Source organism: Leucopleurus acutus (assembly GCF_964270905.1).
Source record: "Leucopleurus acutus genome assembly, chromosome: 11".
In the NCBI taxonomy this organism is placed as follows: domain Eukaryota; kingdom Metazoa; phylum Chordata; class Mammalia; order Artiodactyla; family Delphinidae; genus Leucopleurus; species Leucopleurus acutus.
In genome coordinates this window covers 20,559,945-20,584,020 of record NC_139152.1, presented here as the reverse complement: position 1 = coordinate 20,584,020, position 24,076 = coordinate 20,559,945, and the positions used below count along the sequence as shown (strand labels likewise).

Here is a 24,076-nt window from a genome sequence, read left to right as displayed (position 1 = left end):
TCAGAGGGTGGAGTCACCATCTCCATATTTGATGTGGATACTTCACCAGGCTTGAATATCACTCTGGATAGACTTGTCAAAGGCCAGTGTGGGAGCAGTGATGGCCTGAGTGGGCACGGACACCTCTCAGGGCTGGGTTTCTCCACAGTATTCATAGAAGATTTGGTAATGCCCCGTGTTTCTGAGTAAGGGTCTATCTACATTATCCTAATTACTAACCAGCTTTAATCCACTGAGGTAAATTTTGACTTTGGAATGTTCCTCTTAAGAGTATTTTATAACTCTTACTGTTTGTTAGTGGGAAGCCATCTCATTTTTCACAGTTAAGGATAAATTGAAGATGGTAGGATGACTGATTTCCTTTCTTCTTCCCTTTTTTTAAAAAAAACATAAGAATCTACCTGAAGTATGAGTTGATTTGGAAAATTTGACAATGCAGAACAGTGACCTCCTTTTCATGTTTATCACCAGCAAAATTGCAAGAAACTTTTTTTTTTAATGGCTATTGATAAAAGGCATGGCTAATAAAGTTTGAAATGATTCCAATTTCTAATTGACAGAGGAAGAACTGGCAACTCCTCCGCTAGATGGCATCATTCTTCCAGGAGTGACAAGGCAGAGCATCCTGGACCTGGCACACAAGTGGGTGGGTGCCTTTGACGTGAACCACTTTCATAAGCATGGAACAAAAAGTAATCAAAAAAAGTCCAGCTTAGTACTGAAATAATATCCTGTAGTTCCAACCAATGCTGTCTAATCTTTAAATCTTAACTTGAGTGAAAAGAACTCTTCTAGAAGGACTGTCTTGGTGAGACTATCAGGTAAGTATTGTTTGTAGGGAGGGCAGGCAGAAACCAGTTCAGCAGGTCGTCCTAGTGAAGAAGTATTCTAGTGCTAGTCTCAGGCTTTATGCCAGGTGAATCCTACCGACTCATCTGGTTTATCCTCCGAGGGCTTCCTTTTCGCCAGCCTTTAACTTTTCAAGTCTGAGTGTGTTGTTTCCAAATGGCAGTGGTACGTAGTCCTTCCCTTCCTGTGTTTATTCCAGTGTAACCGTGCTAGAAGTTAAAGAATTTTACTGACATATAAATGCTAACATGACACTATTAGTTTCGCGGTCTTCTTTCTCCCTCCTTCCTGCCCCCTGTCCTCCCAAATTCACATACATGCTTATTTTAACATCTAAACATTCAAGCAAATGTAAAGTTGTTTTCAGTAGCCTTTCTGATTCAAGTGACACAGGCACGTGTGTTAAACCATTCGGTATTGGAAGTGACTTAGCATATTCAAGATGAATATTGAATGAGTTGATTAATCTGGCAAAGGTTCCTGGATGGGACTTTTGACCCATGTATTCAAATGGTCTCCAAGGGACAAGAAAAGGCTTTGAGCAGACTGTGGTGAAACAGTGCTAATAGGACAAATGTTTCTAAACACACACGTCTACGAGAGTACAGTTTCTCTGGAAAAGGCTTTGGAAATAGAGAAAACGTGCTATAAATAATTCTCAAAATCCTGAAGTAGACAAGACCCAACTGCCGCATGCTGGCTGGCGCATTGGGCATGACATTTACAAACTGTTGGTATAATTTCAAACAGCTTGCCCTGTCCTAATTGTGTTTTCAATTGGGAAGATGTATTTTCCAAGCTCAGTGATTTTTGTTTTATTAAAGAAAAAAATCAACCAAGTACAGAAGGTTTGATGAGAAGTTCCAAGTGGAAATTCCCCCACGCTAATGATCTGCTAGCGTGAAAAATAGGTTATTATAGAGGAAGTTTCTTCCTGACTCCTTAGCTGTAATTTATTTTTAAAACTGTGAGACACAAATGCCAAGAGGCCTGCGGGGGGTTACCACTGTTTGCCAGGTAGGGGAAATTGTCCAAAAATAAGTGAGGGTGAGCAGAGTAAAAAGAATTCTGTTTGTGTACAAGAGATTTTTTTTTCTTTTCTTTTCTTTTCCACAACGCAGAACTCAGCTTGTTCTCACTTGGCTGATTTGCTGGAATTTATTTATTTATTTATTTGCCTTTGTACAACTTAATTGCAATCGCAGACTGAGATAGGTTGAAACTTACAAAAAGCCATATTTCTGTTGCAGGCATATTTCCCTACCCTTCCAAATATACTTACAGCATGATGCATTCTTCTTCTAATGTTTTGAATCTTTCCAAGGGCTGTGATTTCCATTTTTATCTGTTGTGGATTTGTAGATTTTAAAAAATACTCTCATCTTATTTTAAAAAAATGGATTCATTCGTTGTTGCCCTTAATTCAAATAGCCTCCTGACAAGCTTTGAACTTTAACCACTAACATAGGAGAATGAGAGTTAAACAGATTAAAGAATGAGTATTAAACAGATAGTTTAAACATAGCTTAAAAGCATCAGAATTTTTTTCCACTTCCTATCCTTGAGCAAATACATAGTTCAGCTGAAGTCGATGAGCGGGTATACCAGTAATTCTATGATTAAACTCAGCCTAATACAGCGCCAGAGAGAAGGAAGAGGATTGCTGCTGTGAAGTCGACTGAATCAGTGAATTTAGGAAGAAAAAATATACAATGTAATTTCTTAAATAAAGTCCAAATACACTATGTTTTAACGTAATGAAATGTTTCAGATATTTAAATTCAGTCTCTGTTTCTACTCCATAAAAGAAACAGTAGAAAGAGGACCACATTTGGAGCCAGTCATTATCAGACCTGAGTTCAAATCCAGTTTCTGCCATTTACTAGCTGTGTGGCCTTCAGGGTGTCACTCAGCCTCCTTGAACTTTAATTTCCTCATCTGTAAAATGGGGATGATATTACCCACCTTAAAAATTAGAGAACGTGGCATGTGGTGGATGCTCGATAAATGGTGGCTATAATTATTAATATTAGATAATAATATATTTTCTATGATAAATAGGGTTTAGAATACACATTAAGTAGCACTTGGGGTGCATCAACTTGTGAGACTTTGGCCATGATAACAAATAAAAGGCAGAAAAGCAGGCATGTATTAAAACATACCATGTACTCTGTCATGCTGATCTTACATTTTCTATTCGGATCATCTCATTTAAAGATGCTGTGACCTTAGAGTAGGTTGCTTAGCATCTCAGTGTGTTTCTCAATAAGATGGTGTCGATCTCTCCAGCTTTCCCTCTAAGGACAATTATGACATTATCTGAGTTCAGTCAGAATGTAAAGTAGAATGGTCCATACCACCGGGCATTTTTTGTATGCCTTTTCCTTAAAAATATATTTATTTTTATTTCTATCCGAAACAGGGAGAATTTAAGGTGTCAGAGAGGTACCTCACCATGGACGACCTGAACACAGCCGTGGAGGAGAACCGCGTGAGGGAGATGTTTGGTTCTGGTACCGCCTGTGTTGTTTGCCCAGTTTCGAATATACTGTACAAGGGTGAGGTAAGACGCTGTTTCTTCACTTCCTATCATTTTCAAACATTTGCCTGTAATTTAATTCTTTAAATATGTGGACAAAGTGCTAGTTGGACCCAGGATGCGAAGGGTTTTTTAAATAACTTAGCGTTCTGTTAACTGTGGCAGTTTGTCCCGATGAACTTGTGTTAGCAAATGACTTATTCATCTTTCCAGTGGTTTCCTGTAAACTCCAACAGTTTTGTCCTTTGTTATCATACCTGCCTTACATCAGTTTAGGGATTGGAGATGTACCAATAGACCTACACTCATTTCTTTCTATCATCTCACTAAGGAAGGTTTTACAACTAAGTGAAATTTCAGTCTCTGGTTTCCAAAAGTACTTCTGAACTACTGGAGTAGGAATAGCAAATTATTAAAGAAAACTCATTTGAATGATCAACTCCTACATTTTTCATCTTCATCATTATTAATTAGACCACTTCATAAAAAATTTTCATTTGGCAAACCTCATGGCATTTACTAAAATCTTTCAGAAGGAATTCAAGCATTTAGTTAGAAGAAATTTCCTCCTAGTAAATTAATCTTGTGTATATGTGCTGTACATCCATTTTCTTGTTAGTTTTTTTACTTTCCTCTTTACAACACAGCTCCAATACTTACGATTAACATCGTCATCTAACTTCATAATTCAGAGGCATGTGGGCATTATTTTTATAATGTGAATGAATTGGCTTAAATTACTCATAATAAATACAAATTCTATTTTTTTTTGGGTTTTTGTTTTTTTTTGGCTGCATTGGGTCTTTGTTGCTGCGCGTGTGCTTTCTCTTTTTGCGGCGAGCGGGTTCTCATTGCAGTGGCTTCTTTTGTTAAAGAGCTCGGGCTCTAGGCCCATGGGCTTCAGTAGCTGTGGCACACAGCCTCAGTAGCTGTGGCTCATGGGCTCTAGAGCACAGGCTCAGTAGTTGTGGTGCACGGGCTTAGCTGCTCCGTGGCATGGGATCTTCCCGGACCAGGGCTCAAACCTGTGTCCCCTGCATTGGCAGGCGGATTCTTAACCAGTGTGCCACCAGGGAAGTCCCTTCTATTGGTCTTTTTCCCTCCCACCCTCCCTATCTCACCCTTCTAGCTGGTCACAAAGCACCGAGCTGATCTCCCTGTGCTATGCAACTGCTTCCCGTTAGCTTTCTATTTTACATGCCACTGTCTCACTTCGTCCCAGCTTACCCTTCCCCCTTCCTGTGTCCTCAAGTCCATTCTCTAGTAGGTCTGCGTCTTTATTCCCGTCTTGCCCCTAGATTCTTCATGACCTTTTTTTTTTTTTAAGATTCCATATATATGTGTTAGCATATGGTATTTGTTTTTCTCTTTCTGACTTACTTCACTCTGTAGGACAGACTCTAGGTCCATCCACCTAACTACAAGTAACTCAATTTCATTTCTTTTTATGGCTGAGTAATGTTCCATTGTATATATGTACCACATCTTCTTTATCCATTCATCTGTCAGTGGACACTTAGGTTGCACCCATGTCCTGGCTATTGTAAATAGTGTCTCAGTGAATATTGGGGTGCATGTATCTTTTTGAATTATGGTTTTCTCTGGGTATATGCCCAGTAGTGGGATTGCTGTATCATAACGTAGCTCTATTCTTAGTTTTTTTAAGGAACCTCTATACTGTTCTCCATAGTGGCGGTATCAATTTACATTCCCACAAACAGTGCAAGAGGGTTCCCTTTTCTCCACACCCTCTCCAGCATTTATTGTTTGTAGATTTTTTGAGGACAGCCATTCTGACTGGTGTGAGGGGATACCTCATTGTAGTTTTGATTTGCATTTCTGTAGTGATTAGTGATGTTGAGCATTCTTTCATGTGTTTGTTGGCCATCTGTATATCTTCTTTGGAGAAATGTCTATTTAGGTCTTCTGCCCATTTTTGGATTGGGTTCTTTGTCTTTTTGATGTTGAGCTGCATGAGCTGCTTGTATATTTTGGAGATTAATCCTTTGTCAATTGCTTCGTTTGCAAATATTTTCTCCCATTCTGAGGGTTGTCTTTTCATCTTGTTTATGGTTTCCTTTGCTGTGCAAAAGCTTTTAAGTTTCATTAGGTCCCATTTTTTATTTTTGTTTTTATTTCCATTTCTCTAGGAGCTGGGTCAGAAAGGATCTTGCTGTGATTTATGTCATAGAGTGTTCAGCCTATGTTTTCCTCTAAGAGTTTTATAGTGTCTGGCCTTACATTTAGGTCTTTAGTCCATTTTGAGTTTATTTTTGTGTATGGTGTTAGGGAGTGTTCTAATTTCATTCTTATACATGTAGCTGTCCAATTTTCTCAGCACCACTTATTAAAGAGGCTGTCTTTTCTCCATTGTATATTCTTGCCTCCTTTATCAAAGATAAGATGACCATATGTGCATGGGTTTATCTCTATTCTATTGGGGTTTTTTTTGTTTTTTTTTTGCGGTACGCGGGCCTCTCACTGTTGTGGCCTCTCCCGTTGTGGAGCACAGGCTCTGGACACGCAGGCTCAGCGGCCATGGCTCATGGGCCCAGCCGCTCAGCGGCATGTGGGATCTTGCCGGACCGGGGCACAAACCTGTGTCCCCTGCACTGGCAGGCGGACTCTCAACCACTGCGCCACCATGGAAGCCCCTATTCTATAGGTTTTTAAATTCAACATTATAATTATTTTTTCCTCAGCTGGGTGGATTGATTTTTTTTTTCCTCCTAATTTTAATGGTGGTTGCTTCATTGCTTGAGATTTTCAAACTTGGCTCCTGACATAATTCCATCTACAGATTGATTTTTCAAGGGAGATGAATTATTCTATTATATATGAATGCTTACACTGATTATAAAGCTACTGTTTCACATTTTACTATGGTAGTATCTAGGTAATATATTATCAGTCCACTTTTTAAATGAACTAAAGTTGTCATTAGGTCAGATTTTTAAAGTCCAGTTATTACTTCTCCTCTAGAAGTAAGTTAGTAAAGTTTAATACATTTTTATGGTTTTGTTTTAGGTAGCCATTCAGAGCCAAAAGGTACATCGAATTATCCTATTACCCTAAAGGGCATAATAAGAAAAGTAAGAGTACGGACTCTCTACTAAAATCAAACTATCAAAAGCCTGCAAGCCAGCAAGGCATGAATGGGTGTGACTCAAAGTATAAATTAGGGCACATGAAATCTCTGTGCCCTGAATTTAACCATGCTGTCCAACTTCGTGGAATTTGTGGCCCCTGGAAGTTTGGCTTAGAACAGACAGATTTGGCAGCCCCTTTTGTGAAGATATGGACGTGCTTCAATTTATGTCCCTGAAATGACTTGCTTTAATTTGCGGCACACTGTCTTCTGAGGTCTCATTCCCTGCCAAGAGCGTTAGATGTGGAGGTTAATCATTCATCCTCATAGATTCTCAGGATGCTGGAAAAGTTAGGGTTCTTTAAGTTTAGCCCCTATTCTAGGTACCCCTGCTTCTCATGGTTCCTCAAATCAGCCTGAAGACTGGCATATAAACCAGTTATGCCCTGAAATCAGTTGGTAGGAAATGAACAACCTATCACCGGCTAGTTCATTTTTATTCAAATTCAGAATAGAAAAGAGTCTGGCATAAGGAGTTAGCATCCATAATGAGGTTACCATAGTGCCATTCCTTATTTCGGTAAAATTGCTGAGTTTCTTACTTCTCGTTACTGTGTACATGAACATCCTCAAATGATTTCGTGTCTGGTTTTCTTTCATAGACTATACACATCCCAACTATGGAGAATGGGCCTAAGCTTGCAAGCCGCATCTTGGACAAATTGACTGATATTCAGGTAAGGGCTTCTATTTTTAAAATGCTGTCTTTTTTTCTTTCAAAGCCTAGAACCAAATTATACTTCAGTGGAGAGAAGAGAGTAAGTGCTACCATCTGAGGTCAACAAATTAAATTTAAGGAAGATGTTCCCAATAGTATGTGTGGACATGAGCAAAGCAGAAATGAGAAAAAAGATACACAGTTTAAAAAAAAAAAAAAAAAAGGAAGGAAAGAAGGGGGAAAAATATATATATATATATAGTCAGGGACTCAATTACTTAACATTTTTTAAAAGTATATAAATTTTGATAACACTTAAAAATCTCATGAAAAGTATAACAGACTTCTTATAAAAGAAAAGACTTTAAAGTAGAAGAAAGCACAGAAAAAAACTAATATTTCCTGTGATTACATCACAGATAAAATCACTTAACTTTTGATATCTCAACTTTCAGTATTTTATAAGCACTCAGTGTATTTTTAGATAGATATTTTTCTGACAGTGGGATCATACGTAATTTTGTTAACCTGCTTTTTTTCAATTAATAAATCATTTGCTTTTTCGTATCAATAAATTTTAAAATTCTACATATAAAGTTTAATTAAATTCCACTATGTTGATATACCATAATTTTTAAAGAAATCTTATTGAACATTTAAGTTGTTGGAAATTCTTTCACTATTATAAACAGTGCATCCTTGATTTTTTCCTTAGGATAAATTCCTGGGATTGTAATTATCAGGTCAAAGAGTGTGCACACCTATTTTTTAATACTGCTAACTTTGTTTTGCCTATTTTTTTCTGAGCAACAATTTACAGTAATGTCATCAGGCAGTTAAGCATCTTTCTAGGTAGACATATCATATACCAGGTAAACCTGGGTCACCTATAAAAGATATTGTTCTAAAGTTTGCTGAGCCCGGATGCCATCGTTGCCAGTCAGTGAAAATACCCGAGGGAGCTGAGATTCATATTGAAATGTGAAATAAAGTTTGATAGATTGGGTGACATCAAATCGTGTGGGGTCTTAAAAAGTAAGCAAAAATGTAAAGTTGGTTGGGAAAGCAGCAGGTCCCTACAGAGAACTTTGGATGAAAATGCTATTTTTTGAAGACTTAGCCACTGTTATGCAAAATTTATAGCATTAAAAGAAAAGAATTATTGTGCTTTTAGAACCAATGAGTTGTCTTACACTCTTCAATAGAAGTGTTCTATAGGAATTTTCTGTAAGCTAAATAAAGGAATATCTTAACATTGAAGACTTAAAATTTATTCAGAGTTGGTTTCTGCATAGAACAAATCCAAAGTAATTCGAAGAAATTTAATAAAAATTTCTGCATGGATGGTTCAGGTATTTTTATTTTTAGAGTTGTCTGGGTAAGATTACAGAAGCCAGGAATGTAGGTGAGGGAAGTGAATGCTTTTGATTCATTCATTCAACAGATACATAGTATTGAGCACAAACTGTGTGCCAGAGGCAGTTCCAGGTGCTGGTGATGGAGTGGTGGAAAAAGTGACCGAAAAACTGGAGAGGTCAAAGCACACTGATATAGACGAAAGACAAATTTATTCAATTTAAATGTGAGACCATATCAAAAGGTTTAAAAATAAAAGTTATATATGAAGCAGAAAATGAGAAGAAATAGACCATTTTCCTCTTACCTGTGTATATGCTCTATATAACTTGGTGCTTGTGGCCAAGAAGTTAATACTCTAGGTAGTAAAGTATAAATGGTAGTAACACTAAAAACTAATGATACGTTCAGAGCTCCACACTGAACAAAGAAACAAGGGGATACATGAGATAATACAAGGATTCTGAATTAAACTACAAACCAGGAGCACCAAATCTGCTCCAAATTGTTAAGTAACAAAGGACCATCCATTTGGAATCTAAGACCACCTCTTTCTTCTTCAATTATTTTGTGCCTGTGGGCATGGAACCTACAGTTTCGAAATTACTCTCTTACAAGCTGGCAAATTGGTGCTGTCAGCCAAGCTACTAAATTGTCTGTTTCTCTCCAAGAAAAATAACTGAAGTATAATTATTGAGGAAAAAGCGTAGAATTGCATCATGTTTTACATTTGATCTCTTTGACATTGCATGGAAACGTGATGTTTCCTCCAAAGTGCTCTGGTGAATTGAAGAAGAGAACAATAATAACCAAGAAACCTCAAGGTTCCTACAGTGTGACCTAGAGGGGAAGATACCTTCTTAACCACAGATACAATTTTTATTTGACTTGTGTACTTCTGTATACAAGTAAGAACCTCTGAGGTTGAGTGTTCATCCCATTTGGCTAATTATCCACATAGTTCCCTGGATCTTAGATTGCCCTACAAATACCTCTTAGGAGGGGGACATTTCAGATGACAGGATTCTTTTGTTTTTGTTTTAAATAAGTTTGTTTGTTTGTTTGTTTATTTTTGGTTGTTTTGGGTCTTCGTTGCTGCACTTGGGCTTTCCTTAGTTGCGGCGAGCCGGGGGCTACTCTTCATTGTGGTGCACAGGCTTCTCATTGCGGTGGCTTCTCTTCTTGTGGAGCACAGGCTCTAGGCGCGGGGGCTTCAGTAGTTGTGGCACGCGGGCTCTAGAGCGCAGGCTCAGTAGTTGTGGCAGATGGGCTTAGTTGCTCTGCGGCATGTGGGATCTTCCTGGACCAGGGCTCGAACCTGTGTCCCCTGCATTGGCAGGCAGATTCTTAACCACTGTGCCACCAGGGAAGTCCTGTTTTTCTTTTTATTTCTTCCTTTTTTTTTTAATGCAAAAAAGAAAAACACTTCTGTGTTCATACTTAACCAAACTTGAACTTGGAGAACATCTCCACGTTGCCCATGTTTCCCCTCTCTCCCATTGCTCTTTGCTATTCCAGTTACCATCATCTTCACCTTTGCCGCTGCCATTAGGGGTCTTCTCTGTCGTCCAATATGCTCTGCTCTCTGCTGCTTCCTTTCTGCCTTTCTGTATCTTCTACAGTTTTCCCACTTGATAAGGTGTTGGTTATCCTTCGAGACACATCTCCTTTAGGAATCTTTTCAGTCTCTTGAACAGCGTCCCTTTCCCCCAGTACAAACACATATTCACCCACTTAAGTGCTGCTTCATCCTCCAGCTTCCATGGCCCCTGGGATGATCACATATGACCCTTTTTTTTTTTTTAATGGGATGACATTTATTCCTTTTCCAAATGTTAAAGTAAAACCAGGTGGAAGAGAATGGTTTTAGCAGTTAGGAAAAAAAAAATTACAAATTTGGGGTTTGGCCATTAAGTTATTTACAACAATGGGAGGGGGAAAAAAAAGACAAGAAGTTGTTCCACATCACATACCTCCCCTCGACCCCAAAGCTTAATACTTGCTTACCAAGTCAAAAAAGAGACACAGTTGATTCACAAGCTGGAGGTTTGAACTCGAGTAAGACATTTATGAAAACCTACACAGGGGCAGTGTCCTCCCCAGCCCAGGGGCCACTAGGCACAACACGAGACTAAAAACTCAACAGGGGAAGGCTGGCCACTCAGGGTTTGGGAGTATAGCCCACCCCTACGTGGGGCTCAGGGATTTGGGGAATAAACAACACCTACTTGGAAAAGAATTGGGGAAGAAAACCAGCAACTGCCTTCTGCACGGGTGGGGACAGGGAAGGAGGCAGGGACAGGGGCAGGAGCATTTCACATCACTAACCCAACCTGGGACACTGCAAGGGACCATCTTCAACTGGCCTTAAGGGGAAGACCAGCTGGATGATGGGAGAATCCACAGGAGGGAGAAGAGGAAAGGGAACGTGGTGAGGGGGCAACAGCCCCTTCCTTTCTGGGCACAGGAAGGCAGCCAGGGCACCAGGTCCAGGCAGTGACCACAAGGACAGCGCAGTTTTCTGCAGCTTAGAGATCACCCACCTGACCTCACCCGGCTACTCATTCTGCCCGCCCGCTGGTGTAGGGCCCCCAGCGGTGGATGGCTCTGCACCCGGGCCCTGCACCAGCCTCTCCCCTGTGGCCTGGGGCTCCTGGCTCTCGGGTGGCGGCAGCCTTCCCTCCCTGGGCGGTGCCTCCCTCGCCGCAGGCACCGACCCCCCTGCTCCTGCCCTTCCTCTGTGGGTGACTAGGCAGACGGATGCCCCCTGCCCCCTCCCTCCGATTTCTCTTGAAGGCCAGGCCGCTCAATTTGAAAGTTTTCTTGAAAGATATTTCTTCTTCTTGGGGGTCTCCTTGGGCGGGACCTCCCCGTTGGCCTCAGCGCCCTGGCTAGGGGGTGCCGGCTCCATGGCATCGCCAGTGGCCCCGGCTGCCTCCTCTGTTCCGTTCACAGGGGGCGACTCCCTTCACCTTTGGGGGGTGAGTCTGCATGGCTTTTCACGTGGCCGTCCTCCGGTCCGCTGACCTGAGGGGGGGTGGGGGGAAGCGCCGGCTGCCTCCTCTCCGGTCACGTCGCCGCGGGGAGCCTTGGAGCTCTGGCTGCCCATGAGCTGCCCGGGGCTCGAGCCGCAGTGGATCTTATCGATCGGTCCGGGTGGGCCTGGCCAGCAGGAGGGATGGCGCCTGAGGGGGAGGGTTGGCGGAGGAGACTGAGCTGCAGCTCCGCTCCGGGCCTCCGGGATGCCCCACATATGACCTTTATATTATGTTCTAATTAGTCACACACTTATCTTTGTTCTGTGGTTTTCTGAGGGTGGGCATTGTTTTATTCTCTTTTGGTAAACCTAGTATTAGGTACAGGGCCTGGGCCATAGTACACACTCAGTAATGTTTCTTAAATAAAGGAATGAATGGGTGATTGACACACCAAGCAAGTACTAAAGAGTAAAAATGTGTTGCCTTTTGCATATTAACACATTCTGAGAAGAGATGGGAGGAAGGTCTTGAATAACGTCAAATTATTTTTCAGAAAAACCTTCAGAGAATCTGATTTAGGTCTTTTCAAAGTGAGATACACATCAACTGCTGTCAAGATCAGATAAAAGCTGGAAGCCGGGTCTTCAGTATCCAGGTAGCATGTCTGACTAACTAGCAGTGCTGCTATTACCATTTCAGAAAGTGGGAGGAGTGATTGCCAAGACCCAGAGGGGGACATCTTCAACAGTTTAAAATAAGGGAAGCTGAATGGGATAGAAGCAGGATCTGTGTTGATTGCACGTCACCAGATAGAATTTCAGAAATCTGTTTTCCCACCAGTGGCTACAACTTCATAAGGATAAATGGCCATTAGTTGTTACTGGATTTTTCTTGTTTTCAGTGGAACAGCATGATGACTTTAGTTCTGGAAGTTAAGAGCCCCACCCCTTTCGTGTGCAGACTTGGTAAACATTCCAGATTGCTTTGATGGCTCAGTCCCTTGACCAGCTTCCCAGCCCCTCCTTGTTCCCTAGTCCACACTTCTCCCCTTGTTACGGGATCACAGAACTTTGCATGGCCATTGAGTGCGGTTTAGAACCAGGATGGCGAAGTGCTACCTGGTGAGCAGTGCTGGTTATATTTTTTTGGACCTTGTGGAGAGTAAGTACCTGATGTGAAGATTCACCTTTTATGTTGCTAAGAATTTTCTGCTGAATGTAGAAAGTATTTTAGCGAAGGCCTTGTAAAATTTGCCATACATGCATCGAATGCAAATAATAAGCTTGTCGTTAGTCATGTTTTAGTTCAGTGTTCTAATTGGAATTGATGAAAAGATAAAAATTCTGCGCATCCCACTGAGCCTTCCAGGTGGACTCAAAGTACCATCCTACAGGCTCGATTTGATTTGCTGTGTTGCAAACGTTAAAGGTGTGGGACTGCTGCTATGGTTGTGTTAACGACACTGCCAGGGGTATAAGGACAGCCTGGCTCATGCAGATGAGTGTTTTCTTGCCCCTGCTTCTCTGGACACCTCTTGAGGAAAAATTTCTATCCCTGCTAGAATCTGTCATCTCTACTCTGAATAATTTTGCCTTGGAAAATTAAATGACATTATCCATCATTGAAATGAAAGGTGATTGTTAACCACCTAGGTCTAGATACTATGAATTACCTGTATTATCACATCTCTTGGACACATCTCGGAATGCTATGATTTTACATAAAAGCATAAATTATAGGATGAGAGAGATAAACCTTAACACATATTCTGCAGGTTCATAGACTTACACAGCCTATGACTGTCATTGTATTGAAAATTGATCTTGACTGTTTTTAAAACTAAAACAACTAATTGAAAGCAAATTCACTTTAACTGGTGAGATTCAAGATGAAATTATAGTGGTCATGAATCAAGTTTTGTAACAAGATCTGCTAAAATGTCAGTATGCTGATGCCCAATTATTATTAATGACTAAAGTGTCTGATGTATTAATGGGAATCCACATAAGGAAAATAAAACATATATTTTGCTCTTACCCCTAAGTTGTGTCGCCACCATCTATAAATCAGGCAGAATTCGGGAATGTTTTATCCAGCGTTCATCATTAATCAACAGAGTCAACAGTGGGGGGCCACCGTCTTTAGGCAACCCTTTCTGATATGGATTAAGCAAGTCACTTATAGTCATTGGGCTTCCTTCATTCTCCTTTTCATGTAAACCAGAAGGTTGTAGGTGGACCCATTCCTGGCTTCCAGTTTTTTTTTTTACCAATTTGATAGATTCTGATTTCCAAGGTCTTTTTTTATTATTTTTTTAAATTAATTAATTAATTTGGTTGTGCCGGATCTTTAGTTGCGGCAGGCAGGCTCCTTAGTTGCAGCTCTTGGGCTCCTTAGCTGTGGCATACGTAATGTTAGTCGTGGCATGCATGTGGGATCTAGTTCCCTGACCAGGGATCGAACCCAGGCCCCCTGCATTGGGTGCACGGAGTCTTAACCACTGCACCACCAGGGAAGTCCCCTCTGAGGTCTTCAAAGTTCTTTAAGAGGCACCCAGCACACGGACATTGTGATGTAGAAGGAATAGCATTGCATAGAGGCAGAACTGGGCTGTGATTAAGAGCTTCCTAGAAGAGAGCAGACTTGTGGTTGCCAAGGCGGGCAGTGGGGTGGGGGAGGGATGGATTGGGAGTTTGGGGTTAGCAAATGCAAACTATTATATATAGAATGGATAAACAACAAGGTCCTACTGTATAGCACAGGGAACTATATTCAGTATCCTCTGATGTACTGCTATATTTATTTATTTATTTATTTTTAATTTATTTGTTTTTGGCTGTGTTGGGTCTTCATTGCTGTGGCGAGCGGGGGCTACTCTTTGTTGCGGTGTGCAGGCTTCTCATTGCAGTGGCTTCTCTTGTTGTGGAGCATGGGCTCTAGGCCTGCGGGCTTCAGTAGTTGTGGCACGTGGGCTCAGTAGTTGTGGCATGCAGGCTCTAGAGCGCAGGCTCAGTAGCTGTGGCGCACAGGCTTAGTTGCTCCGCAGCATGTGGGATCTTCCCGGACCAGGGCTCGAGCCTGTGTCCCCTGCATTGGCGGGCAGATTCTTAACCACTGTGCCACCAGGGAAGCCCCTGTACTGCTATATTTAAAATGGGTAATCAACAAAGACCTACTGTACAGCACAGGGAACTCTGCTCAATGTTATGGGGCAGCCGGGATGGGAGGAGAGTTTGGGGGAGAATGGATACATGTATATGTGGCCGAGTCCCTTTGCTGTGCACCTGAAATTATCACAACATTGTTAATCGCCTATACTCCAATATAAAATAAAAAGTTAAAAAAAATCCTGTGATAAACCATAATGGAAAAGAATATGAGAAAGAATATATATATGTATAATTGAATCATTACGCTGTACCACAGAAATTAACACAATATTGTAAATCAACTTTACTTCAATACATTTTTTTTTTTTAAGAGTTTCGTTGAGCCTCAGTGTCCTTAAATGAGAAGCTGGGCTTAAAAGTTCATTGCTCTTCACACTTGATTTTTAAGCCATAGAAATTTTCTACAAATGAAACCTTTCCTGGAATCCCACTACATAAAACCAGTAGAAGTGGAATTGCTCTGAAGTGAAATCCAGAGCCCCACTTATGTGGCTCATCCCCTGCATGCTAGATGGTCATTAATGTTCTTTCCAGTTCAGGAATTCTGTTGTTTGTGTTCATTTCAACTCAAGTTATATTAGTACTAAAGAGGCAATTCATGTGGAAAGGGGACATGATCTGAGACGCTAAATACAGAATGGCAATGAAAAGGCATATGTAAGGGACCTATACCAGCTATAAATCGAGCTCCACAGTAATTATAAAATTTGTGATTCTTTCCAGGTATTTGTTTACACATAGTCTTATTTTCAATGTGAATATGCTTTTAATGTTCAAAACAGAAGCGAACCTTTTGTACAACGTTGGTTATATCATTAAGTTTATTTATAAGCTGTCCCTGCGCTGTGAGTTTTTACACTGAAACATGTTTTCTTGCTTTTGTTGTAGTACGGAAGAGAAGAGAGTGATTGGACAATCACAGTATCCTGAATGGAAAAGAACAGGCTATCATTTGTGTGTTCTTGGGACAGACTGTTGCATTTGAATTATGAGAAATTTCTTTGGCTACCTGTTTTTAGTTGTGCATAATGTAGTTTGTATTATCAGTGTTTCCAGGGCGATTGTTTCCTCGTGCCAGAGAAGATGAATTGCAGTCATCCAGTGGTAGTTCATAAACTTGCTCCTAGAAGCTTACCTTACCTTCTCTAGAAAGATGAGAATGGAAGCCATCTAAGCGTAGAATTTTCCTCCATAACCTGAGTGCTTCCCTTGGTACTTCAATCAGATAAAAAAGTGTTTATTCTTTAGCATAAGTTACGTTCTGCTCCTCAACCAAGTGAGTGTTTTTGTGTTTGAAAAGCTGATCTGAGTAAATTTCATAGGTACCATTTCCTGCCACACATCTTCATCCTCAGAAAGTGTTTGTTGTTGTTTTTTTTTTAAATCAAGACTTTGAGAAACTGGATTTCCTCCCCTCATATTTCTTTCCAGGTCCCCTAAGTCCGTCTTAGGGAAAATCTCTCCCTCCTTCCTGATGCCCCGGTCTGCGCCAGGCTCTCCTGGTGCATCAGCAAGGCCCACCCCTGCCCTTTCCACATTGTGTTGTAATCAGCAGTCAGGCTTCACTACAAGACTGAGGGTCTTGTGCCTTATAGATCTTTGTATTCCCCTGCCTGTCACCTAACAAGGAATGAATGAACATGTACCTTCTTTGTTTCTATATTGTGAAACCTCTTTATTAGAATTTGTGATCGATTCTGACTTTGTATTTACCTCATTCAGCAGTTCACATGTGCATGAATATAAACAGAACTGGTGGCACTTAAAATGATAATGATTAACTTATTTTATTTTTAATTAACAATTTTCATATTGTCTTTATTGGAAGACTGTCTTGGAATTAAAGTAATAGCTCTAGAGAGATCGTGATACCATACCAACCAAACGGAAATGATATATGTTTCGTGTTAAACACATAAATGTTGTGATAAATACAAAATAAATCATATTTAGTTTTTTGATAGAAAGCAAAGAGGTATTTACTCTGGATTTTATACTCTGGTTTTATAGGTGCTCATTTCTGTTGAATGGGGATTGGATAAGCACATGGTTAGGGTACAGGGAGAGTGATTATAGATGATATTTTCCTTGTTTAGGAGCCATGAGTTAAAATTGTATCCTGGTTTATCTAGGGGAAAGTCAAATCTTGATAGAAAACATTTACCCTTGGAAGGTCAACTCTCAGACATTATATTTTGGTTTCCTTTAGTCCTAATAACTTTCATCTTGCTGATCATATTTCATCCTCTTTTCAGAGCAAGGAAAAAATTCTAAAAGTTTTGCTGTGCTGGAAAATTTTCCTTAAGGCATTTAGCAGCACATAGCAAATGGGGCTTTGATTCTTTTCCAAGACTTTTGGCCATAGAGTCTTTTTAGATAGGAACGGTAAAATGAAAATGAGGGAAGTATAAGATGAAAAGGAATGGTAAAAATGTCTTTTAGGGGGCTTTTAATTGGCGATCTGAAATCTTGGGAGAGTCTGTTCTTTTTAGGTAGGGCTGAAGTGCTTTAACTATGCTCTGCACAAATTTGTTCACCAAGTAGCATTCTGAGAGTATACATTTGCCTTGGCCAAATCCTGGGACTTTATTTTCAATATTGTAGGCTAGAAATGACTTAAGGTAATTCTAACCTGTCAAGTAGCCCATGATAACCAGACTCAACATTCCTATGAGAAATGGAAATCATCTATTTGCCACAAATACATTTTATACTTTGCATCTCTGAATGAGTATGGCGAGACATGTTCGTTGTAAGAGTTCGAGAACAATATGTCTTGACATTATGTCTGTGTGATTTCTTTCATCAGACCTTAAGAGCATTTTAAGCCCTTTCTACCAGACTCTGTGAAGATGAAGGATATACATTTAAAGAAACAAGGTCTCCTAAAACAGAGGACACAGTCTGCCATTCTCGTTTAAGTAATAAGACAGGAAATTGACCTTGACACTAACTTGTTAAATAGATTTAAAGGGAACACCTGCACATCTCTTTTCCTTGTGCACTATTTGTTTAATTGCAGTGGATTAATACAGCAAGAGTGGCACATTATAACTAGGCAATTATCCATTCTTCAAGACTTAGTTATCGCAACACTAATTGATCATTTAAGGCGTAAGATAGGCTAGCATTAGGAACATGTGAGGCTAATCTGCTCAAAAAGATCAACAAATTAATATTGTTGCTGACATTTGCATAATTGGCTGCAATTAGTTAATGTTTAATTGGGTTGATCAAATGGGATTCAGCAGTTCACATGTGCATGAATATAAACAGAACTGGTGGCACTTAAAATGATAATGATTAACTTATTTTGCGTGTTCTCTTCCTTCCACTTTTTTTTCAGTTTTTACACTTCAGACCAAGTTCATCAGCCTTTTTCAAAACACATCAGTAGAAACCAAGATTTTAAAACAAAGCTTCCAGGCATTAGACAAAACCTGAGCATTTCCTAAAGCTATTCGCTATTAGGAATTTTCTTTGTTACAGTCATTTATCAAGGCTTCAACTCATGATACACCACAAGAAGAGTCCATTTCAGGGATGTGTATCGTGCTCCCCAGAACCTGCAGGACTGAATAAACTAGTAATACCTAATAAAACCTTTACTTTCAAAAGTACAGAGGAAAAGTAAAAGGGAAAGAGGAATAAATGACTGAGAAAACTTGTTAGGGAATCACTTTTTTTTCTACCTGGTAAACACCGTTTATTCTGTTCTCAAAAGATTGTCACGAGAAAAAAAAAAAAAAGATCAGAGGTAGCAAGAAAGCGCAATGTCACATCGATTCTTTAACTTGGCAATGTCAGCCCTCCTGAAGATCTGGGAAGCCTACATTAGACACCCTGGGTGAAAACTCTTCCTCATATCTAGCTTTCCTGAAATCAGAGTACTCTGGGGCACTTAAAGGCAATTAATGAGTATATCTTGGTCAAAAGAATTGTAGGAACTTTATTAAAGCTTCGGTTTCAGCTCTGCTTTAGGGAGTCTGTGCTATAAAATTAGCTGCCGACATAAGCTTATTTATTTTCCCCTTTCCCACTTAGTGCTCAATCACTGTACTCTTTTTCCTTTAAAAGTTCCTTTTTAAAATTATATGTTCACTTTACCCTTATGATTGGGAAAAATCTATTTTAAGCAGGAAACGACAACATTCATTCACTGTCAATGAGTGATATTTTCTAAAATATTTAGAGCAATAAACATTCATGAGAGGCACTAAAGCTTAGACAGGGGTTAGAGAAACATTGTAAGAGGGCTCTTTGATTTCATGTCCTGATTCTAAATAAGATCAAAGAATTATTCCTTTAATGTGGATTTAGGATATGCAAAAACTTAAGTTATAAATAGTAATCCTGGCACATAATTTTAGTAGATGTTTATAACACCTATCACTTTGTTTTGCCACAAGTAGAATTTGTTCAGCTGTCTGTTTTCCAGATATCTCCTCAACAAGAGGAGGCAGAGAGTACCACTCTCTGAATAAGCATTACTTATTAATTGACGAAGATCGCAGAGATTATAATTAATTGTATCAGTTAACTTGAGAAATGTTGATTGAGCACCCACAAATATGTGTCTAACACAACTCACAGTAGGGATTAGAAAGTTAGTTTTAGAAAATAAGTAGTATAAAGACATTACCCTCGTGGAGTTTATACTCTCCTACTTGAAGTTTTAGGTATAAAAGTAATATTTAATACAGTTAGATGATAAGGAGACAAAGGCCAGAGCACACCTCTGTTATTGGTGTGCTATCAAGAAATCACAATAAACATTTTCATCTCATTTTTAAAAGAAATAATGTCCTTTTTTCCCATTCCTTTCTTTCCTCTCGTGGGAAACTACTCAGTAGATTAGTATTTAGGGGTTCTTGGTGTGAATTACCTCCCCGTTTACTGTTTACTGCTAACCTGATACATTTGTTAACTGCATTCCTTTGGAGCGATGTTGTCATGGTTCATCTGACAAAAGAACACCTCAAATTACAGCATCCTTGCTGATCTTAAAGTCAGGTATTATTGAAATAAACAAAATGTTCCTAGAGTGACTTTTTCTGGAAAGTGTCAATTATGAATCAAACTGTTGAGACTGTTGGCTTGAAAATGATGGATTACAGCTACTCAGAAAATAGCAGGTGGAAGACGTAACATTAATACAACAGTTTTTCTCAGTTTGAGGTTTTAAAAGAAAGGCCATTTAAAGTATTGCAAAGAGATTCTTTTTTATCATTGCCAGAAAGTTCTTTTAAAAATACAAAGGTAGAAGAAAGTGATTTATTTTCCATCTTCAGTATACATACCATAGTAAAAAACTTCTCAGATATTAATTTGAGGAAGTGATAAAGGAACATATCAATAGAATAGAAACATATCAAGTGTTTGGAGGTAAATAATTCCCTGGGATCAGATATATGTAAACATATTTGCTTTAGTGAATGATAAAGGCATGAAATTCAGTCTTAGCAAATGAGGTGGTCTTTAAAAATCTGCTGGATACAAGTATTGAAGTTTTAAGTAATCTTTGTATACTTTCTGTCTGAAAGTTTGTTTTGCCTACCACATACCGATTAATAAGGTCTAAAACATGAGTTACCTAATGTTCTACCTATGGAACCCACTGTTGGGATGGTAAAAATTGCGAGCTGTGATACGGGAATGAATTTAAAATGTATTATCATTGACATGTATTTTCTCTACATGTCCACTGTCACAATGGCTAGGTTCCTTGTTACCCATCATTGAATGGAGACAATTTTAACTACAGAAGATGTCAGAGGAAGAACAAATGGTAGTAGAGAAAGTAAGGCAAAAAGTCGAACTTGCTTCTGTGCTGTCCAAGAGAGCTCTTTTTCCTCATTCTGCCAGCCGTCGGGATCTTTCAACATAGGTGCCAAGTACAAATCGTGCCAGTTAGAAAGTGACTAAACATAGTGGTCAGCTTATCAGATAATCTTGAGATAATGATCTAACGGTCTTGTTACATGGGAACTACTTTAGATTACTACCAATATGGTTAAGACTTTATAATTGCATAGTCTATAAGACCTATTTTGTCATTTCTTCAGCCATTTTATTTTAAGATCTGTGAAGCTTCTTGAGACTGAATAAAAGAATAAGTGGCAAGGAGTAGATGGTGACTTCTTTTTCCCCTTGGGAATACTATTGGCCACCATCCCCCTTTCCTTGGTGAAGGTTAACTGATTTGGAAATTAGTTGAATATTATCATTTTATTTTTAACTAAAATGTACAACACGCTGCGATTTCCTCAAGCTAATTTCACAATGGTCATTACAGTCATTCTCAGTGTCAAGACAGGAATACAAATAACCTGCCTCAATTTCTACTTCATTGATAAGTGTTTGAAGGGTGTTGGTATTCAAGAATATGGCAGTAAGTAGATTCTGAAGGAAATTTTAAGGATAAGCTGGCTAATCTGTATGCACCTATAGATTCTGCAGGTGGTCCCCTGTTGACGTAAAACAATGCATGATCCCATAGTTAGCCAATAAATGGAGCCTAACCCCCTAGGCTGAAGAATCTGTGCTTACTTGGTGGCTGAGATATGGTGGCTGAGAGAAAAATAGTGTGAGGAAGTAGTTTTTAAATCAGTTTATAGTTAAAAATGGGAGAATACCAGCTCAACTATGGAATTTTTAGAACGTGTTCTCTTGCATCTAAGTCTGATTGTAATGAAAAAGCCCCAGCCATTGCTTGTCTCAAATTTCTCTGGTTGTGTAGTGATTCTTGAGATTATCTTTAAGGGTAATCAAGTAGAAAGAAATAAACATTTTATAAATAAGGCTTGGCTCTCATGAGCAATTGTTTAAAGATTATGTTAAAAGGATTTAAGCTCACTGAAAGCGTAATAATGGAAATGTGGAAAATATGGTGGGTAAAGGAAACTACCTCATTCTTCGAAGGTTTTGTAGAAGCACAATTAAGCATTCTTAAATGGCTTTGTTACGTATGAACCATCTGGTGTGAAAGAACTGTATTTGTAATGTCTAAAGGACCTGGAATAATTGTATTTTGCTGGCAATAGACATATTCCTTATTGTTCGCAGGTTCCTCATCAAATTATACACTGATTCTGTCATCAATAAAACAATTTCAAGGATTCCTGTTTGTGTAGTCTCTTGAAATCAGCATTGTTGAATGCATAAAATAATAATGCTCAATTACCGTTTTTTTGATGTTCCAAGGTTTTTGGTCATGGGATGTAAATGTGGTGTGGTGTTTTTAAACCAAAATGACTTTGAGAGAGAGAAGGAATTAAGCACACCAGAAAGACCTGAAACCATACCCCTGGCTAGAGTCGTAAATATGTCTCATATTTTCAAACATGTGGATAAGAAATTCAATGGGCATTTAAGAGTTGTCCTTTCCTCTGGGATGGATCCGTCTTTAGCAAAATTTAGCCTTGTCTTTTGCATTTTGAGCAGAATAAGGGGAATGGATTACTTCTCCCCATTCACTGTCATGAATCTCACTGATGAAACAACACACACACATATGTGGCTTTAGAATAAAACACAGTATAAAGTGATTTAAACTTAGAGAACATCAATGATGTGTCCTTTTCGCCAAACAGTGATGTGTATAAATTACTCTCATGAGCACATATCTTTGAGAGAATAAAGCCAGATGCAGTATCTCTGAGGGTCACATATTTCATTCATTTTCTTGTGATTTGTCCCAACAATTGCACGTGCAGCAAAACCTAAGGCTTCTCAAGGAGTTACTGTAAACTGAACTTAAAAGTGTCAAAGTGCTCAGTGACCCTCTTCTCCCGACCCTGTCAACCTGTGAAAATATTGGCCTTTATCAAGATTTTTATCAAGAAGTTATGTGCAGAGTTTGGAAGGTCCAGGTGAAGGTTATTAGTCAAGTTCTCTGACAGTGTCAATGCTCAAATCCCACAAGAGCGACAAAGATAGACCTGTCATTCCTGCGGGTGATGACATACATTCACTGGAGCTTATATGATTTATCAGATGAGACAGCAGTCTCCTTCAGCATAGAAAGTGTCTCTTCTACATGGGTTTACTAACAGAAGCCAAAAAAAAAAAAAAAGCGGGGAGCGGGGCAATTTTCAGCCTTTGTAATTATTTTTCTGTTACATTGATTCGATTTGATCTTAAGCATATTTTTTGAATCGAGAATTGATTCCACATACATGGCCTTTCATAGGTGCTTGACACCATCTTATCTTTAGATGAAATGTTCTGTGGTAGCCTGACACTATTTAAAATTGTGACGACTTGTAGAGAGAGTCACACTCCTGTAACCAGCAAACCCACAGCCAACACGTAGACTCTTCTGTGTGTGTAGAATCATCACTGGGCTTGTTCTCTAACTATGTCTTTAGGCAGCAAGGATAGTTTTGATGGAAACCAGTGGTTCCTTCTCTCCAAAGGTCGTCATCAGGAAGTCAATAGGATTTTTGAAAAATTACAACCCTAAAGAGGTGGGTAGAGTGTAACACAAGAGCTTCACTTATGAAAACATTTTAGAGTTGCAAGATTCAGGCTGATTGTATCCTAAATGCAATATACCTATTTTAAAACTGAACTGACTGAATTAAGAGATTAAATTGCATTGTTTTCAAGATAGTTACGATAGTCTAGTAAACATTTCTCATCGATATCCATGATAATGATACGCAGAGGTAGTGCATGCTTTTCTCCGGCATCCTCCAAGCCACAGCTGGATGTAACGAAACCTCTTGCTGTGCAGGTTGCCTGACAAGTAATGGTTGAGAGCCACCCACTGATCCTTTGATCTTCAACTAGCTACTTAAATTGGTGAAAAAATGGAGATCCTTGTAGTACCAACCTCATGCATTACAAAGATTAATGAGTTAATATTGTAAGGCGCTTACAACAGTTCATGTGTAAAGCTGATGAGATTTGATTAAAAAAAAGAGAGTGAACACAAAGACATAGGGGCTAATAGATACTTCACCGTATACTGGTGAAGAAGCTGGGATCAGCCCCTCCCTCTAGGCCTGGTGGGGGTGGTGATCCAGGGTGCAGATACTTGCCACAGGACAAGTGGCATCATCTAGCTCCCCTTACTGCATAAGGTGAGTTTAGAAACGTGTAATCTGCTCAAGCCTGGAGATAAAAGCCATTAAGCAGTGGTTGGTAAAATTATTGAGAAGTAATCAGGTGTTTTCGGTTTTTAGAAATACAAATTGTTTCATGTTCCACATGAATATAACCATGATGGTTACTTTCATGTGCCCATTTGACTAGGCAACGGTATCCAGTTGTTTGGTGAAACACTAGCCTAGATGTTGCTGTGCAAACAGTATTTTTTTTAATGCGATTAACATTTTTTTTTTTTTTTTTTGGCTGTGTCATGTGGGATCT

General features: G+C 39.3%; 1 protein-coding gene and 1 pseudogene across 10 annotated transcripts in view; one reads left to right on the top strand and one right to left on the bottom strand.

The window, feature by feature from the left end:
- Positions 1-18,098, top strand: part of BCAT1 (branched chain amino acid transaminase 1) — a gene marked incomplete at both ends in the record, with an annotated part of 61,852 nt that extends 43,754 nt beyond the window's left edge. For 6 of the 9 annotated variants that reach the window (XM_082849648.1, XM_082849655.1, XM_082849652.1 and 3 more), the window contains 4 exons: positions 561-646; positions 3,275-3,415; positions 7,142-7,216; positions 15,590-15,728. In XM_082849648.1, the coding sequence (XP_082705774.1) occupies positions 561-646; positions 3,275-3,415; positions 7,142-7,216; positions 15,590-15,631 (344 nt within the window). Of the gene's footprint in view, positions 1-560; positions 647-3,274; positions 3,416-7,141; positions 7,217-15,589; positions 15,729-18,047 lie in introns of those variants that run through there. The other 3 variants (XM_082849654.1, XM_082849656.1, XM_082849650.1) reach the window with 2 other exon arrangements.
- Positions 11,111-11,662, bottom strand: LOC309968261 (MARCKS-related protein-like; annotated as a pseudogene). Its single transcript has one exon. The product of its transcript is annotated as an MARCKS-related protein-like (transcript).
- Positions 18,099-24,076: the final 5,978 nt, after the last annotated feature.